This window comes from Dermacentor albipictus, chromosome 10 (assembly GCF_038994185.2).
Source record: "Dermacentor albipictus isolate Rhodes 1998 colony chromosome 10, USDA_Dalb.pri_finalv2, whole genome shotgun sequence".
Taxonomy (NCBI): Eukaryota; Metazoa; Arthropoda; class Arachnida; order Ixodida; family Ixodidae; genus Dermacentor; species Dermacentor albipictus.
The window spans coordinates 73678293-73694226 of NC_091830.1; the positions used below are offsets into that span (position 1 = coordinate 73678293).

Sequence of the window (15934 nt, forward strand, 5' to 3'; positions counted from 1 at the left end):
CATTGTCCTCAATTCCAAACACAAAAAACAATCTTTTTCCAACTCTTCCAGGAAACTCAATGATCGTCCTCTGAGTGAACAGATATTACTAGAGCACCGTCCCCACCGATCATCGGCTCAGAAGGCACTGAAGGCACTTTTGTGCTTTCTCAGAACGTCGGGTTTGCGAGAGCGGCTTTAACTCAAGTACTGTTCGTACACGTATCTACACTTTCTCTCTCCCTTCTTTCTCGTCCCCTTCTCCCTTTCCCCAGCGTAGGGCATCCAACCAGACCCTTGACTGGTTAACATCCCTGCCTTCCTATATTCTCCTCTCTCTCTCTACTCAACTACTGATTATGAATTCGGTAAATAGATCTGCAATGGCGCTATACAAGATCATATCTGTACCTGCTTTTAGGTCTATCGTTCGCCATTATCTCATTCTACATCAGAAAATGTTGAATAATCTAAAGGTCATCCTAATTGGAGGCCGAATTTCAGCATGGGCTATAGAACACTGTGATTCGGTTTTTCCAAACGCCTGATGTTTTGTCGTCTGCGACTTGTATATATCGGGAGCCTGTCCCCCTTCCCCCTTTTTTTGCAGATTGACCTCGTTGTTGCCTATGGACCTGTGGCGAATATAACTCACATCGGGTTCCCTATTCGCGAGCTGATCGCAATCTCGGATCCACTTTTCGTGAGTACCAGCTTGACTCAGTAGCTTTTATTTTTTTTTCTGTTACGTTAGATGCCTCTTTTCATGAACTAACAGCAAAACGGACATGAGTGGGAAAGTTAGATTACTTAATTTGCGCATCATGTCAGCACTGTCGATGAAACTAGAGGAATTCGTAAACTGTGGATTCCTGCAACATTTAATAAACTTGGCTAGTAGTTTTTCTTACACATAGCGAATGACAAATATCACTAAGCGAATCAAGCACACACACACGACTGATGCACTATCCGGTTCGGATATTGTTCGTCCTCTCGCCACCAGCCCTCGACGTGGACTGAGAACTAAGAAAAAAAAGAGATAGCACGGCTAAAGAAAGCCAAATAGGCATTGCGTTTGCATGCTACCCGAACACGACATTTCTTTAATTACTGCGATGAGAAAGGCAGAAGGCGCGAGCTGATGATGAAAGAAAGATAAAAAAGCAAGCAAATAGCCAGGCCGCGTTACATGAATTAAACCGTATTAGCTCAAGCAGGATAGGTGACTATTTATGGTTGCCACGTTTCAAAGGGAATGTGAATAAACTTCAGCAGCAGCATCATTTGCTCTTTTAAATTTAGCCTGAATAATCAAAGGACCCCGGGGACTCTATCATTAGCTAGTTAAAGCTATGTGAAGGCGCACAGGCAATGAATCAAGGGAAACAATAGGAGGGTATGAAAATGGAAATGAAAGTTGAGAAATAACTTGCCTGCGGGGGCAGTAGAACTCACCATTTTCATACACCATATACAAAACAGTACTCCTTGGGCATCTACTCCGTTCATATATACATATAGAAAATGGTGATCAGTACCAAACTAAGATTAAGATATGGTTTGAAACAAACGAATCAAACCATTATATGAGCCTGTATAAGTAGTAGAGCAAGTACTTTGGCCCCAAGTACAGCAAGGACAATATGTTGAGTATATCGGACTTGTATTTTCCTTACACCACTGGAATAGTGCGGGTGCATTCTTCATTGGGCACATCGCAAACCGAAGACTGTGCGTACAAGCACACCAGTTACGCCTTGCCGAAAGAATTCGGCAAGTCGGCGTGTTTTCCAAATGTACAAACATGTGCATATTTTTTTCATTAGAGCGTAAATTGCTGTAATGCGTGAAATGTACACGCATGCATCTTTATTCTCAAAGTCCTCTCTTACTCATCTTTTACGCTGTGCTGTGCACTGCGAGCATACATGACTGTCATGGCAACGTTCTGTTTGTAGAAAAATAAACAGTAGAGATATTTATGGCCATCTTTTTTACCTAGTGGCCCTGTTTCTATCTAAGCACTTTACTTGCTTCTATAGTTTCTCTTACATTTATTATGGTTGATATTTATTTCATTTAAATCATCAGTCACATACACACGTAATAATTTTGTACGTTCGAGCAGGTTAGTTTTTTAAATCTCCGTGTAGCGAATTTACGCTGTCCAGCGAATTTACGCTGTCCGAATTACGCTGTCCTATAAGTCTGCGCAACGGCGCTGTAACAGTGGGTATCTTCTACAATTTGTGCTTCCTGTCACGGCATTGCACAGTGCTGTGATGAAGGCCCGCTTTACAGATATTAAACAGAGTAATTTTCTATTCATAATGTTTATAACCGCCTTCCCATGACGTCTTGTGTTGTTTCTATCTATTGAGCTAGAGAATGCCAATACCTGCGCGCTTTACCACATTTCCACTCAATGGACTTAATAGCCTTTTTTTTATTATCTAATTTCTAAATAACGTTATTTCTAGACGATGTTTAGAATTTTTCGCCACGTTCGCTAGTTTTTTTCAAAGTCACAGTTTGTACACGTTATTCAAGACTGACGCATTTCATTATGTTATACGCGGCTGCAGCAGCTTCGGCTACATGAATCATCGCGCCCATAGTTGCAATACGACGCAGAAGAACACAGCGTTAGGTTTCGACACTTGAATCTTGATGTTGAGCGCCTTCAACTTTAACGCCTCTGCTAGCTTGCTGGTACCTGCCACTGTGTACCCTATACGCTGATGGTGCAAATCCCATCCTGTACCTTTCGAGATGCGACCGCACTGCACAAGAATGTAGGCAGGCCAGTGATGTAGTTCTAATTTCTGGCGTCAGTGAAATGTGCAAATGCTAGTAAATTTCCTCCTTTCAGCCACTTTTTCTTTGGGCTCTCACTACGGTGAGAGGGTAATAATAATAATAATAGTATATACCATATCATAACGGGCCCCCCTCACCGTATCGTTTGTGGGGTGAGGGGGCGGGTCCTTTTTATTCCATCTCATGTTATGTGTGCAGTTTACCTTTCTCCCTCCTACCCTCTCTTTCTTTGAATCCCATCTCCGCCACCCTGCTGGCGCTGAGCCGTGCTCCCGCAGGGGTTGCAGAAGATAGTGCCAGCCTTTCCTCCTTTCCCACAAGAACCACTTCTCTCTGCAGTTTTACCATTCAGTGGCTGGGGGCTCGTCTAACTGTGGCGCACACTAAGAAGGTAACAATGCGTCATTATTCATTGGTCTGCGGTCGCTAAAACAGCATCTACATCAAGTCCTCCACCCAACCCATTGGCGTGTCAGGTGCGGCGGTGGGGCATTGGAGAAAGTAACAAGCACTGCCGTGGTTAATCGAGGAAAACAATAATGTGGCAAGCTCACAAAAAATCACGCAATAACTCCTCTCACCCCACCGCATTGGAACTAAGTGTTTTTTGTTCTTTATCTCTAGCTCCTCTGGGAGTTGTCTAAGTATGCGCAATCATTATGCCACTTGCTGTTTTCTAAAAATTGCCTAAGACACGATTCAAACCAACTACCCTGCAATCATGAGCCTAACAGTTTGCACGTTACCATGAAGCCAGGCGGAGAGATGCACTCTTACACAGGTTCCGAAAAGGTGGCTTCAACCCACCACCATAGTGTTGTGGCTGTAGTGCGGGGCCCCCATATTACAGTTACTTCCTTTCCTGTGTGGATTTCTGTTAGCTCTGATATCCCGTGATTCAGTATATGCTGCGATGCATACTTGTGACAGCACACGCCATATGTTAGGATAGAGTGCCTATTTTATTGATTTATTTCTCTATGAATTATTGCTTTTTGTCTAGTTGATGAATGATGAATTCATCGAGTAGATGAATGGTTGACAAGATACGCCAGTCGTTTTATATATAATAGATGTTCTTCGACGGCACACGGCAATCGCTGATTATTCATTTGCAAGTGATACGGGTCGGAAGGTGATTAGTCTTTTTCGGTACGTGAAAAAATGTCTTTGGATAAATCACTGGGCTAGCACGCCGTGTATAAGGAGCGCTTCAACTGCCTCTGCGTGATCCGTGGTGCGGAAGTCCAATGAAATTCTTGTTTGATGCTAAAGAATAAAAAGAAAACTTGTTAAGCGTGCTATTGTATGACAACACGGGAGCGTAGGAAGATGAAGGCGCGATTTGTACGCAGTGGAATCAGTGTGACAGTGCTTAGAGAAAAAGTCTACAGGCATGGTTTCAGAAAATTTCTATTGCGCTAGCTAATTAACCTCCATTGGCAACGTCCATTAGCGGAACTAGCAGGCACCAATTAGTCATTGACGGCAAAAAGCGCCAGGCTAAGCCAGCCTGTTTTGTCAGGTTGCCGTCCACGTGTTCATTTACGACAGGAAGGAGTGCTGATCATCTTGTTTATTGCATTACCAATACCAGTGAGAATAATAGATATTCCATTCACTTAGAGAGTACGCAAAAGTTGGGCGTGGGACAATAAAACAGGCTACTGAACAGCAAATGCAGTGAAATAAGCATTATTTACTGTAGCTGCTGATTTGGGGATGGAATACGGGCTGATGGAATTTAAGTAAGTGTAATAGAGGCGTCAGAGTTCATCATTTGCCAAAATGCCTCCCGTTGTTTAAAGCGTGGCATGAAGTGTTTTAATATGGAAGTCAGGCTTAGCTTGTGCTAGAGCAACGTTACGCTTATTTTCAGCACTAATGTACTTCGCCCGTGGAAGTTATGCAAGCAGACTTTTGAACAGAGTAATACTCTGTTAAAAGATTAGATGCCTTAGATTAGATGCCTTAGATGCCTTTTCTGCACGTTAATGAAACACGAGGAATCAGTCTGCTGTGGTATGGTTATTGGCGGAACATGTTTATCTATTATGCAAAGCCGTTTTTCACATGATAGCCATTTGTACTCCATGTAATGTTCGCGACAGCTGCCAGCCCATTTGTTGACAATATGATTAAGTTCGCTTATCATTATTTCTTGGCCACCTATCGCGGCTGCCGCCATATCTGCGTCTGGCCTCCAGGAAATCAATCTTGCCGCGCCGGTGCCTGAAAACGCTGATAATTGCTCCTTCACTTGCCGCACACGCAGGGCCTCGTACACAGTGACTCAAGTTGGCGAAAAGTCCATCGAAGAGCGCCACATACCCAGTGCATTCATGACGAAGTTCGCTGAAGCGTTGACGCGAAAGACGTCCATTTAAAAGCAGCACATGGACTATACCGAAGCCTTTATACCCGTGGAACAGAGATTTTTGCCAAACACGAAAAATTGAAGTGTCCATCCAGAGGCTGCGCTGCCGTATAGCTGCGTTGAAATTTATCTACACAGGTGTGGTCTGGTCCCCTCACCATTATGCTCATTCTGGGGCGAAGCGGAGACAATAGAGCATTTCGTGTTGTCTTGCAGGCGTTTTCTTGTTTTGAGAAAACGACTACTGGAAATCTCCCTTCGCAACATTGGCCTAAATTTATTAGTGCCTGTGATCCTATCTTTTGGAGGTTCCATTATTGGGTTCAGTCAAGGAAATGTTTGCTTGGAAATCCAAAATTACCTAATTGAAACCAATCGATTACCATCTTAGACTGATCGTTCTCTCTCCTCGGCGTGGCTTTTTAAATTTATTTTATATTATTAGATTTTTATGCACGGTTTTATCTGATTGTTTTTCCCCCAAACAAGAAGTTTACTTTTTAAGCTCCAACGTTCAAATTGTTCTTTTTATACACTTAGTTTAACCATCCAATTCATGGGCAATCTCTCACTGTGGGTATGTGCTACAGCCACTCAGGACAACGACAAAAGCAACAATATGCGCAGTCCATTTATGGCACATCCTGCACAAACGTCGGTTTACTATGTTTGAGGAACCCGTGTGACGCGGGTTTGATTCCTCCCTGCATCGGACAAATTTCAAGGATGTTTTTCGTCATTGTAGTGAGGCACACGCCTACTAGCACACACCCAGTGACCCTATTGCTGGCATCAAAGAAGTTCATTGAAGACCAGCACGAACCGAGTGGGGCGCACCCAGTGCTCGAATTGGGTGTCACAGAGTTTCTTCGGGAGCGGTACCTAACCAGCCCCGCATCTACATTGGTCCATGTTGGAGGCAACGAGGCTCGTTGAAGAGCAGTACATGTGTGAACATTGCTGCATATCCAGTAACTCAAGTTCGCCCGATGGTTGGTTTCAAACCTTGTTCCCCAGCACAGCGGCGTGATGCTCTAACCATTCGACTATGTACTACAATGTGTCCCATCTTGGCGGAAAAAAGATTAGATAAAACATAGAAACATAGGTAGGTAGATAGTCCAAAAGAGTCCGCGAAGTAGCCTAGGTTTGCTAACGCACTAAAAAAAAGAATTTAGCGTGTGGAGCGAGCACCATTTTTTGGCACCACACCAACCGTTGAGAAATGGGCGCGGAATACGTACGACTAAGGAGGCAACGTGCAGAATCAAACCCGAAGTGCTTCTCACTAGGAAAGGAAGGGAAAATGAAGTACGATAGAAGAGAGAGGTGGTGGAATTGCGAGTAACTTCATGTTCTTCGAACAGGAAGGCCTTCACCTTAACAGGTACAAATAAAACCAGACACCAGGTGCCACACCCAGCACACTGAACTTAGTGCTTCAGTACTGCACCAAAGAGAAGTCGATTAATGCTCACGACAGCGACGAAGGGCTTCAACATTGACACATTGACTCCTGCAAACAAATGGTTTTCAGAGTTCTTGAAGGTGGCAAGGGTGTTAGAACCCTCCGTGGCAGATTCCATACCTGCAGCAGTGACAGGAGGCGCCACATGTCTTTGCGAGAGGTATACAACATTTGAAAGCGTTGAAATCCTCATCATACCTTAATATTCACTAAGCCCCGAGGCTCATTATGAGCCTGATAGACGATAAAATGAAAATTATATAAACGTGTGTGTCACTTCAACAGTGCGTGTGTGTCTGTGTGTGATCTGGCATCAACTTGGGCGATAATGGTAGGATGGGTTCTGCGGGAGTTTTTTACCTCTTCAAAAGTCACTCTTGTGAGTTCCTCTCTTGGTCACGATACAGCTACGCGATTGTGAAACAACCGCTCACAACCCCACATGTCGCGTGCCGGTGTTTCAGAATTTATTACATCTGTGGAGACACAGAGATACATTCACCAGACTTCTTGCTATTTATGAAGCGGTAATTTAAATTATATTACTTTCAACAAACTGCGCACATAGTGTTTTGCGCAACTGATTACGGGAAGGGCACGTGGAGTCAGGGGGGTTTACGAAGTTAGGAAATTTGCAGGTGCAAGTTGAAACCAGGTAGCGCAAGACAACTGTAATCGGAGACTGCTGAGACAGGCCTTCGTACTGGCAGTTGGCATTAGAAATAAGCTGATAAAGATGATGACGTTAGTGATTTTATTTATTTATTATTTATTTATTTACATATACTGCCATCTTGCATAGCAAGATATTGCAGGAGTGAGGGCATACATATGTCAATCAGTTGAAGAATACAATTGAGTGGCAAAAAGAAAACAAACAATTGAAAAAAAGATGATGATGCGTACGAAGCGCTCCCTATAGCGGTGACAAATAAAAAGCAACAGATCCAGAATATCCCAAAAATTCTGCGCTAAAAGTTTGTCAGGTATGGAGTTCCAACCAGCTCTAACCAACGCTTTACGAATATTCAGTTGAGAGTAAATTGAGCCCTCTTTATAATGATGACGGCTTCAGGGTGAGGAGTATTGCTAATCAATACAAATACCTTGAAGAAGTTGACGGAACGCCCGACGGGCTGCGTTGCACCAGAAACCATCCAAGAACTTTCTTGGTTGCGGGATCCAATCCCGGCCACGGTGGCCGCATTTCGATGGGGGGCGAATTGTGAAAATTCTCCTGTACGTGGATTTAGGTGCACGTTAAAGAACCCGTGGTGGTCCAAATGATTCCGGATTCCCCACTACGGTGTGCCACGTAATCAGATTGTGGTTTTTGCACGTAAAACTCCATAACCTTTTTAGCAAATGTTTTCTTTCTGCAATGCCAAGAATTGATATGCGCATAGGCTTTGACCCGATTATTTAATTATTTTCACAACAAAGAGCGCCTATCTGACAAAACAGATAATAGATACCGTGTGAACATGAAGGTTCCCTAGAAGGTGCGCAAACCTAGTGTGACTATATTGATTTTGTTCCCATTAAACCTGGAGTACTCTGAAATACGGGGAGTTGAGGCAATATCAACGTTCTCTTCAGAAGAATAGAATATGAATAGTCAGTATCGCATGTCGACTCTTATGTTGAATAGTCTAATGCAGGTGCGCACACATAAAGCAACTATATATATTTCTATATAATTGTGTATCGCGCATTTAGTCATAAGCACAGTAAATCCAGCTGTCAATGAGAAAGAATAATGTTTAAAAAATAACTAATTGGGACTGTGGTTGTCAACAACATTTCAAAGAAATTACTGCTGTTGTATGTTTTCTAAAACAAACAAAAAATGTTGGCATGAAAAAAACTAAAGGCCGTGAAAAAAAGAAAAGAAAGCTGCTGAAGGACTCGTGTGCCACATACACGTGTTAATGGACCAATTGTGAAAGAAACAACACTGGTTGTATCCTAATAGATAAAACTACTTCATGACTAAACTGCCGAAAGCACTGCAAGACACACAAGCAAAAATCACAGGTTGTCATGTAGGCTTCCGCAGCAAACGCGAACACAAAGCTCTTTTTACACCATTTTACTCTCGCGTGTCCTCGATAACTTTTGTCGTTGTTTCACTTCCCATTATTTGAGATACTTTGTTTAGGAAACGTAGAAAATAAAAATGCTTTAAATGGCGCTTGTTTGCTGACATTTTGCTAGGTTGCAATATTCAGAAATAACGAATGGAAATTGGGAATTGGCATTTCCGAATTAATCGATACGAATCGATTAATGAGAATGTGTTCTCATTAATCGATTCGTATAGAAAATTCAGATAAGCGCCCGCAACTAGGCAAATGTTACCTAACTTGACACAGTTATCGACTGTCAGTCAATACTTATTATTAAAGGTGATATAAAAGGGATTCAATTTCAGCTATGAGAGAAACTGACTCTTTTTTTCAGTTCTTTCACAGCCATAATGTATTCTTTACCTTGCAACTGAATTAGCTGAATAATTGCTCTACGTGTTCCGTGTAGCAGCGAACACTACACAAAACGTCCCATTTCGTCAAATACGTGTTTTTACTGCATGTTCTATTGCAATTCGGGTGGAAGGGTACCCCTGCCGTTTTAGAACGTGTATAACTCGGAATTTCCTTTTTTCCGGGATTCTTTCAGAAATAAAGCTGTTTGGTACTATGAGGTGTTTTTAATGCACTATAGTAGTGAATTGAAAACATAGATGTTTGAATATTTGTACCGCAAACATGTCATATTTTAAACGCTTTGTTATCTGTGTAAGGTGGTAAATACAGTTCTTTCGCGTGACAAACTGGGTGCAACAATTTAATTCACTGTGATTTCATTCATTCGAAGCGAGCACAGTGAACGAACAGCCTCTCCTGATGTCTAACGTGAATGACTGACGCCTTTCTACGCAGCTTCTTCTGGATCCTCGTGGAGACAGCGGTTATTTGTACCTACCCGAAGCCCCAAGGGCCCTGGTTGAGCTCGTATGTGGCGTCCTTCAAGGGCAACCATGCAGCCTGCTTCTAGCAATTACGCTATTGAGCAGTCCTGAACAGCTGAACGAGGTACGGCGGCTTCGATCTGTAGTACACTTTAGGGATGTGCAAATATTCGAATATTTAGAATAAACAATCGAGTACTGTCCTGTTCGATTCGCTCTTCGAATCGAATAGCCACCATTCGTAAATGCGAATATTTTTCGGATGCCTTTTGAATACTTCAGAACATCAGCTTATCGTAGATATCTGTGTTTACTCTTCCACGCACGTTATGGCGCCTCCACACAAGGTGCGAACCGCGGCTGAAGCATGGGGTCGTTGAGTTACGCGCGGCTGCAACCAGGCAACGTCGAGCGCAGCAGATCGCTGTGCAGAGAGCAGCACAAGACCCACCTCGCTGTTCAGTTCAGTTGCTCTCGTGAAAACGATGGTGTAAATGTGTGAAAGAGGACTTCGGCGCCTTATATTCGTCTAATACGCAATGCCGCTCTTCGGGCACGGGGTCTTGTTTGGACTTTGTGTTTGTAACCAACGAAGTACCTGTAGTGAGCCGCATGTCCTTCGCGACCTACTTTTCAGATCATAAAGCAAGCCTAGTGCGTTCCAATAAATGCGTGCAAATTAACACCCTACTTTCCGTATACTCACTTCTTGCATTTACCGTCTTCCATCTGCTTACGACGGTCTCCTACAAAGCCGCTTCTCCAGCTAACGTTGTGATTGTGCTCCCTGTGCCGCGCAGTCCTGTGACATTTATGATGTGCTACTTATGATCTCGGAATGTCCTTGTTTCGCCAAAGACGCAGAGTTATTTTTGTTAAATCTAGAGATCCTATATACATAATGTAAGTTATTTTTTAAATGTGGCAGCGTTTATTATCGAACATTGACGTCTACATAAAATATTTGACATTATTTTGTTATTTGTAAATTAGCATGCGGCCATCCCACCAAGGAATCTCGCATTGGTTTCTTTTACTTTTGTATCTCTTAGGATAGTCCACGAACATGGATGCTCAACAGGCTTCGCACTAGTAAAACGTTATGCTAATGACTGCAATATATTGGTCCTTATATTTCACCGCATGCGCTTTCGGTTGCTTGATCTAGTTTTCAACACCTCTCTGAATAGCTTTTCTTTATTTGATATGTAAGCACACGTCTACACAAGTGACAACATGAATATGAATCCTAGATTCGTAAATCCTCTTATTAAAATTGATGACTGAAGCGGACAATTCGTTAGACATTAGTGGAGCCAAAAAGGCCCCAGTAAAGGAGAGAACATTGTCTACGTAAGCGACAAAGACGAACTCACAGACCAAATCACGAATCTCTGCACAAAAATTTACAAATCATAACGGTGGTTATTTCATACACAAAACAATTTCACCTAAACATTAGAAATATATTCGTTGTGCTCATGCTCGTAGTATGTTAGAATTATCGAGAAAAAAATCTGTCTTTATGCATTTCGACTGTTTACTGGTAAGCCCCATGTAACTAAAGTTTAGAAGTATTGAGGTGACAATAATGACAATGCATATTTATGCCATATTCGCGATCCCCCCCCCCCCCTAGCGGCCGTGCCGAGAACCAGCGGATACAAGTTGAGCCGATGATGATACATGTTATGCTATGAAGCGATATATCGTTTTGACGGGATGCTTTAGTTTAGCAGCTGTAAGCAAAATGTGCTGTTTTCTCATTCACCGTGGTGAGTCGACAGTTTATTCGCTCGCTAAAAATTTAGAAGCAACTGCAAACAACGCTCGTCCTAGATTTGGAGCGTGCGGCCTGGCCACTGCGCTGCTAGCTTGCTTGCCAACGCTGCGAACGCTAGCAAATTCGATCACAATTGATTCCATTCGTTCCCTAAACCATGCAGTAGCACTAACACAAATGACATTGCTCAAAAGGATGCCCGCGCTAAATTTCAGAAACCTAGCTGAAGAAGCTCAGCTTGGTCCGATTGGTTGTTATTCGCTTCTCGCGTTTCCATAGGGTTTGAGGCTTTCTACGGGTGGCGGGTGTCCTCTGCGTCCGCAAGCCTGAACCTCACCTATAACATTGCGTACATTGAGCGCGAGTAGCGCCGCTCATGGGGCGCAGACTACTTTACTACACGGATCAGGTAACTGTAGAGAGAAAGATGAACCTGGATTCACAGACTGAGTGCGTGTTTGTTTTTATTCCAAACACACTGACTAGGTAACCGTCGTTCTGTCAGAGCACAATATCCGTACTTATAGGATGGTTGAAATCCAGGCCAGTTGGTACATAGTTGAAGGAAAAAAAAACCAGTCAAAAACACAAAGGACAAGAGGAGAGGTTCACACCACAACGACAGTCGTTGTGGTGTGAACCTGTCCTCTTGTCCTTTGTTTTTTCTGACTGTTTTTTCCTTCAACTCCGTACTTACCTTCTCAAAGCACGACAGATATCAGGGCATATATGTGGTGGGATGCTATGTGATGTGCTACAACGCGAGTCACGCTGCTGAAAAGCCTATGAAGGTCCAAAACAGTCAAGTATCGTAGCTGTAGCGGTGGTGCGACGCCACGAACGAGAGCTGGCACTTTTCGGTGGCCCTCTACGCACACTTTTCTTTTTTAGCCTCCGGCTTGACTGAAAGGCTTTTTGTCTTTAAAAAGAACGCGATGCGGCTTGCTTGCCAAGTTGGCGGTTTGCAGGCATAGTGCAACTATTTCCTCGGCTTCGTCACTGAAATCCTTGAGACCGATCAAGATAAGGTAACCGGCATCTGCTTCGATGAGCCACCTCGATTCTCTGACGTCAAATAGAGACTCGAGCAGAGGCCAAGCGAAACAGCCGCCGTGAACCTGGATATCGTAGACGTCTTCGTATATTTCGACTGTCGCACAATAACTGACTGATTTTGGAGCTGTGAATAGCCAAGCACGCATATGCCAACAGAACAAAGCACTTTACGTTTATTTTAACCAACGATCTGGTTCTGTATGTTGAATTAGGTTAGTGTTGCACGTATCATGCTGGTGTTTGTTTTCCTGATGTTCGTCTTTCTGTCACTCGAAGTGCATGTCTAAGTTGTTAAATCTGTTTGGTAACGGGATGTAATTATTATTCAGTCACGCCAATAAGACAAATATGTTTTTTCCATTAAGTGCGACATTAGCAGATGGGCAGTTTCAGTTGGCTCCTGCAATTGTTTCATTTGTTTCAGACGAGAATACCTGTAGTGCTGTCACATTATGCCATTGGGACTTCGTATCAAAATCTACGACACTTCGTGCAGGTAAGAAATAAAAGAAGCATATATGACGCTATAACGATGTTTTCTGCTATATCTTCCTTCACTTGGAAGCAGGATCATTGCAACAACTGGATCCTATCCGTGAAGATTAGCTGCATGCCCCTGACCACCTAACGCCATCTTATATATACTGATACGACGCGTGTACTTTCTGGTTAATATTTGATAGACTCTGGCTGTGTCTTTTATCATGCACCCGAATGGCCGCATTCTCAGCAGAAAAAAGTCTTAAGCTGTCGCGTAAGCAACGGTAAAGAAAGCATGCGTCTTACATAAAGACGCTTAGCAAAGTATTCAAAGTTTTGCACGGCTGCACCACAATGCAAGTTTACTTCGACCAGAGGGCAGAAGGTACGGCTCGAAAGATTAAACATTTATGCTAACTAAATCAGTGAGGACAAATTTGTTTAATTTCCTAACTTTTCGAGCAGATTTCTTGGTCGCGTTCAGTTCAGAATCCGGCCAGGATATTTTCTAGTGAGTCTTACGTGTTCTTTTGAGTAGAAAAAAAGAAATCTCAACGCATTAAAGTTTTCAGGCTCTACAAAGAAGAAAAAAAGCTAGCGTGCAGAGTACTGATACTCATATTTCCGTCAGTCGGATCATTTTATTCATCCTGATTATTGTATTATCTTCTCGGAGTATCACCGTGAATTTTCTATTATCTCTTTCTGGTCTTATGATTCCTATAAAAGTACGGCACATTGCAAAGATTATTTTAGGTGAGGAAAAAGGTTGGTGGGAAATAACTTGAGAAATTAGAAATTGTACCACTGAACGAAATTTTCTGTTGTAGAAAACGGAACATTTTCGTTTTATTTCTTTGTTCTTTTGTTTTCATTTTTTGCATTATACAAAATTTGCTTCAGGAAATTTATGTTTATTTTCAAAGCATATGTTTAAATACCTGCCCTCGCCGGTTCGGCGGGGTGGCTTTCTTGCCGTGTAGTGCTCACCTCGTGCGTGGATCGTACCAAAAATGTCTTCATGCCCTCGTTTTCGTAGTATTCACATCGTTTCTGGCCACTTGCTGCAGTCTTGCAAGAATGGCCGGTACCTGACATAGCGCAAACAAGCACCGGATATAGTGCGAATCAAGGGGACAAATGATCCACCCGTGACAACTGATCCATCGAAACGCTGAAACATCAGTTGCTGCTATATTTGGAGATATATATAGAGGATATTTATGTGGGTGCTGCAATGAAGTACCGGCATACGGGCTTATATAAAGAATACATGCTGAGTGACAGTAGTGCCAGTAAGCGAACGTTTGCTCTAAGTAATAAAACAAACAAATTCTTACGTAAGACCAGCACATGTAAGCATGGTTGTCTCTGATCTACGCCGCCCTATTAATGAAATAGCGGGTTATGTTTACCGGATTCTTTTGATTACTTTGTGTTCTTTCATTTGCCCATTCACTATATACAACTAGTGCAAGTCCACTCTCGACCGCTCCATCGGAATTGTCAGGTGCTTTGGTGGCCAAAATGTGCAGAACCGTTAAATGCAGGACGCCGAACAAACGACCTATACATGGGGTACTATTGCACTGTGGCCAGAGTGATCAGATGGCCGCATCCAGCAGCGCACAAGCAGCAGCGAGTGCAGTGGCGTTCGTGCTGCTTCTCGCTTCAACGCGAACTTGAAAGCAAAGCACATACGAAGCTACCAGCACTCGGTGCACTTCGTCCAAATCGCAGATCGCTTTCAAGATGGCGAGCTCGCCCGGCCGCACCGTACGCAGCAGCCGCCGGAGAAGAACGCGCCTCCCCCCTCATCCCTCCCCCCGCCCCTATGCCTCGCCCGGGGGACAGACGGCGCGCTTCCTCCGCGCTTTCCTCCCTTGCACCCCGGATGACCCTCGCCGGGTGATCGTCGGGTGACCTACGCAGGTTTCACTGGCGCACACAGCATAGGGCGCGCGGCGATGACGTTATCGTGCTTTGACTTTATACGAAACATCACGGCTGCAGTGACGCCGGTGGTGACGGCAGGAATGTGACTGGAGTATCTATATTATTGAAATCGTAATAAAATAAGTGCACTATGATGAGCTGCGGCCAGATACAAGGCGCCGTCGACCGTGATCGCGGTGGTTGGCAAGCTAGGCCTACCGTCTCTTTCGGCCGTATTTCGGTGGGGGAGAAGTTCAAAACATTCATTAGGTTCGCTTTAAAAACCCCAGGTAGGCAAGTTTAACCTGGAGTCTTCTAACTGTAGCACGTGCCTAATATTGAAATTGTAACGTTGCCGCCCACCCCTCCAAAGAGAGACAGCGAGATAGAGTGCCACCCTCGTGAGCAAGGCGCTAAAGGACCTGGAATATATTGACGCCGTCTAACGTTTGCAAAAGTGGCGTAGGTTACCCAGTGCACCCGTTGGGCGGTCAGTATCTCCTGTAAAAGGACGCCACAAGCCGGTTTATGAAGGACGGGAATGATACACAAATTAGAGACAGTGAGCCCAACTGTGTTGCATATTGTTAAATCATAACTAAAATATTATTATGAATCATGTAAGCATGTGCAAACTTCACAAAGAGAAAGAAAAGTGGGCTAGCAATCGTCTTCGAAAAGGAACACCATGATCACAGTTGCAGAGGAGAGAAAAAAAGAAAGAGAAATCCAAAAAGGACATAAAGGAAGAGAACAAAAGATATAAAGGAAGAACAAATCACTCCGTCACGCGCACAGTACGAACATTGCCAATGAATGCGTAGCCATATGGTTGGCAAAATTTTCAGCACAGCTTTGTGAACCTCCTATCGATCTGAAGCGCGACCTTTCGGAAAGAAGATTTCACAACCGCAGCTAGAGCGCTCGGAATGCACTGATTGAACTTCTTCCGCCGCACACTGGTACAATTGTGAAACCGCCACTACATCACTACACATACAGGGTGCTCTACGTACCTTTAGGCAAACCTTAATGGTATGCAAATGCCACGTAACTAGACAG

General features: G+C 43.5%; 1 protein-coding gene across 1 annotated transcript in view; it reads left to right on the plus strand.

Moving 5' to 3' along the window:
* LOC135898140 (lipase member M-like) overlaps window positions 1–15934 on the plus strand; it is a 53513-nt gene that overhangs the window by 25827 nt on the left and 11752 nt on the right. The window contains exons 6-8 of the mRNA XM_065426901.2: window positions 590–682; window positions 9590–9742; window positions 12882–12953. Coding sequence (XP_065282973.2) covers window positions 590–682; window positions 9590–9742; window positions 12882–12953 — 318 coding nt within the window. The remainder of the gene's footprint in view (window positions 1–589; window positions 683–9589; window positions 9743–12881; window positions 12954–15934) is intronic.